At 36.5% G+C, this 3,861-nt stretch overlaps 1 protein-coding gene across 1 annotated transcript in view; it reads left to right on the top strand.

Annotated features, from left to right (window-relative positions):
- Positions 1 to 3,594, top strand: part of LOC108543862 (alcohol dehydrogenase 1B-like) — an 8,898-nt gene extending 5,304 nt beyond the window's left edge. Inside the window, exons 3-5 of the mRNA XM_017894672.1 lie at positions 1 to 162; positions 2,443 to 2,578; positions 3,164 to 3,594. Coding sequence (XP_017750161.1) covers positions 1 to 162; positions 2,443 to 2,578; positions 3,164 to 3,306 — 441 coding nt within the window. The 3' untranslated portion in view covers positions 3,307 to 3,594. The remainder of the gene's footprint in view (positions 163 to 2,442; positions 2,579 to 3,163) is intronic.
- Positions 3,595 to 3,861: the final 267 nt, after the last annotated feature.

Genomic DNA, 3,861 nt, shown 5'->3' with positions numbered 1-3,861 from the left:
GTGGACATCAACAAGGACAAATTTGCAAAGGCCAAAGAGTTGGGTGCCACTGAATGCATCAACCCTCAAGACTACAAGAAACCCATTCAGGAGGTGCTAAAGGAAATGACTGATGGAGGTGTGGATTTTTCGCTTGAAGTCATCGGTCGGCTTGACACCGTGGTATGTACCATGACATTCCCTGAGATTTCTGCCTCTGCAACCTGGAAGATGCACTTAGGCAGCAATATATATATTTTATGTATAAAGGATATTTTGAATGATGAATGGAAGTTTCCCATCATCTGTTACCTGGCTTGTTTAATTTTTGTTATGAGAAATCTTTTCTTCCATCAACTATGCAAACCTGTCTCAAGTCATATTTCCTCTAGAGGAAAAGAAAAGGGCTTGTTTTCTTAACTGAGCAATTACAGATTTACTTTATTAATTTTAGTTAAAACTGTAAGTTCAAGTAAACATAAATAATACAAATTCTGTTCTCAAATTGAAATGTTTTATTTTTCTCCCACATTCTTAAAAAAATGGTTTAATAATTTTGCATATGTTCTTAATAAATTCCAAATTTTAAACATGTTACTATTTGAGCAAAAGAAATGAGCAATTTTAGGCCAACTGCTGTTTTATTAACAAAAATATGCCCTAAGGAAATTGACTGCTTTTAGACATCACTGTATTTTATCACAGAAACGGGACAGTGCCTGGCACATAGCTAGTACCCAATACTAGTTGGACTGAATACTTTGAAAAGTCCACAGTCTCTACTAAAAATACAAAAATCAGCCAGGTATGGTGGTGTAGCGCATACCTACAATCCCAGCTACTCGGGAGGCTGAGGCAAGACAATCACTTGAACCTAGGAGGCGGAGGTTGCAGTGAGCCAAGATCGCTCCATTGCACTCCAGGCTGGATGACATAGTGAAACTATATCTCAAAAAAAAAAAAAAAAAAAAGAAAAGGAAAGAAAAAAGAAAAAAGAAGAAAAGTCAATAGACTTTACCACCCACAAAGTTTAAAAGCTATGCATCTCATAGCATTCCTTACAGATTACATGAGACAACGCATGTGATATACTTAGCACAGTGCTGCCTGTCATATGGTAAGCTCCCAATAAACACCAGCTTTTTTTTTTTTTTTTTGAGACAGGGTCTCACTCTGTCACCTAGGCTGAAGTGCATAATTATAACTTGCTGCAGCCTCAACCCCCGGGATTCAAGCGATTCTTCTACCTCAGCCTCCAAAAGTGCTGAGAGTATAGGCACGAACCACCACACCCAGCCTCAGTTGGCATTATTGATATGAAATACTATTTCCAATCTTGCAGTGCTTACATTACCTTTGGCTTATTACATGGTATTTCTTCCAACCAGTTACAAATATCAATTGCAGTGGGAAACACATCTCTAGCTATATTTCACCTACCCAGAATTCTCTAGAATCCTACTCAAAAAGTCTCCAGAAACCAACAAATTTCCATTGCTGAGGTTTTCTAGAGGTCCAGCAGTGTGGGTAACAGGGAGGGGCACCCTAAGATCAAAGCTCTCGGCAGCCTTGGCCTGGAACAGATGCCACAGAGGAATAAAATGTCAAAAGAATTCAACTTTTTCCAGGGCTACAGCTTTTCTCCTTATGTTCTTTTTCTACATTTTCATCCATTTTCTCATGTGGAACTCGAGTGTACCTTATCTCAAGATACCAAATGTCTGACAGCCACATGTTCTGAGGATGTGTGGTCTTCCAATGGTCAGGATCCAAAATCAAAGAACTAATCATTATATACCTACGGGGATCCTAAACCAATTTCTAACTACAGAACGTGTTCCAGAAGCTGACTAGAAAACATTTTCTGAACTGTCTCTTGAGGTTTCCAAATAATCAGTGTATTTTAATGTAAAACCAATATGTATTTGGGGAGGTAATAAAACAATATTTAAAACATGTCCATTTGAGAAATGGACAGTAGAATAGGAATCCACTCAAGAGGGAGACCGTCAGTGGACAAGAGACAAATTGCAATGATATAACCGTTTATCTTGTTCACCGTCAAAATATCTGGTTGAAAGTACTGGGTTCAAAATACCTGTGTAATAAATCAATGAAAAATGAATTAACCAGCTCACAGATCACCTGAGAATTATGTGATGATGAAATTTTATGCTTTATGTATGTTTATAATGATGTCTGCCTCCTTATTCCTTTATTAGGAATAATTAAGTGCACTCCAATTTATTCATTCATTCTTTCATTAAAAAAAAAAAAAACCACTTTCTGGGCATTTCCCAAATCCAAAGCACTATCCTATGCAAAAAAGAGGAATGAAGGAGCAAAAGACATGATCTCTTTACACACTCATAATCCAGTTAAGCCTAATACATGATATTGTGCATTATGAGTAGGAACTATGCGACTCCACGTTAAAGATGCTAAATATTCACTTTATTCCAGATGGCTTCCCTGTTATGTTGTCATGAGGCATGTGGCACAAGTGTCATCGTAGGGGTACCTCCTGATTCCCAGAACCTCTCGATAAACCCCATGCTGCTACTGACTGGACGCACCTGGAAGGGGGCTGTTTATGGTGGTATGTAGTTGGGCTCAAGTGCCAAATTCTCATTAACATCAGTATATCTCTACTTCTACAATGGACAAGGTGAGGTTTTGAAAACAAATCAAAAATAAATTAAAATTCCTTTTCTATCTACAGTCTCCAAATCAAGTAGATATGGAAACAATGCAGACAGAAGGTCCCGATATAAACTTTTCTGTTGTCACCATAACCCAGGATCTTTCATCTCCATCTGTTTTTGTACTTGTGACTGTGTAAGGCATGAACATTTTTAGTAGAACATGGAAATCTACAACAATATTTCATATCTACACCCAAATTTAGAGAACTGATAAATTTGCTCCTCTACTTTGGGCATAAACATCTGTAGCATTATTTCTATGTGAGAGACAAAAGAACTAAGAAACTTTGTTTAACTGTGATTTTTTTTTTTATGTCAAGGCACTGTAAAAGCATATTGAAGTACTCCATCTCTTCTTATCCTCAGTTATAGCAGTCTGGAATGAAGCACCTTTTCTAAATTTTCATTTATTTGGAAAATCTCTTCAATTCTTCTACTGACCCTGGTCAAATCCAACAATGATACTGTCTTCTTTTCAGGCTTTAAGAGTAAAGAAGATATCCCAAAACTTGTGGCTGATTTTATGGCTAAGAAATTTTCACTGGATGCATTAATAACCCATGTTTTACCTTTTGAAAAAATAAATGAAGGCTTTGACCTGCTTCACTCTGGGAAAAGGTAGATTTTAAGTTAGTTTTCTGTTTTGCTTTTTTTTCTACTACAGGGGATTGTCTAGCAGAGAATGAAAAAGGTGGAAGGATGAGAAAAAATAGTCTCTTGGTTTTCCATTACCTGTTCAGTCTTTGCATGGCGCGCTTGTAGGATCATACTGTAAGAAGCTAAAAACAGTTGCTTTGCATTTCCTATTCTGCTGAAGTCAAATTATGTTGATTACTGCAAATCTGAATGATCTGAGCCACTCAGCCTTCCTTAAAAGAGAACACTCACATTTGCCAAAAAAAAAAAAAAAATCACAAAAAACAAGTCTATTTAAACAACCATAATTATAACATGGTGACTTTGAATCCTCTTCCTTCTACCTATGTAAAGCTGACATTAAGTGTCTGCATATTTAAATAATTTTCAGGACATCCTCAACATTTTCATTGCAGGAGTAGGTGGAACTACATTGGGATTGTTTTCTAGGTAGATAATACTAGTTTTCTCTTTTCTTTTATGGTTTAAGGAAAATTTTTTAACAATAAAAGTTAGCATAAAAGAGTACTAAGCAGTATTT

The sequence above is a fragment of the Rhinopithecus bieti genome, unplaced genomic scaffold (assembly GCF_001698545.2).
Source record: "Rhinopithecus bieti isolate Rb0 unplaced genomic scaffold, ASM169854v2 scaffold_26394, whole genome shotgun sequence".
NCBI lineage: Eukaryota > Metazoa > Chordata > Mammalia > Primates > Cercopithecidae > Rhinopithecus > Rhinopithecus bieti.
Note: the sequence above shows the minus strand (reverse complement) of the source record. Positions and strands in the feature narration are given on the sequence as shown.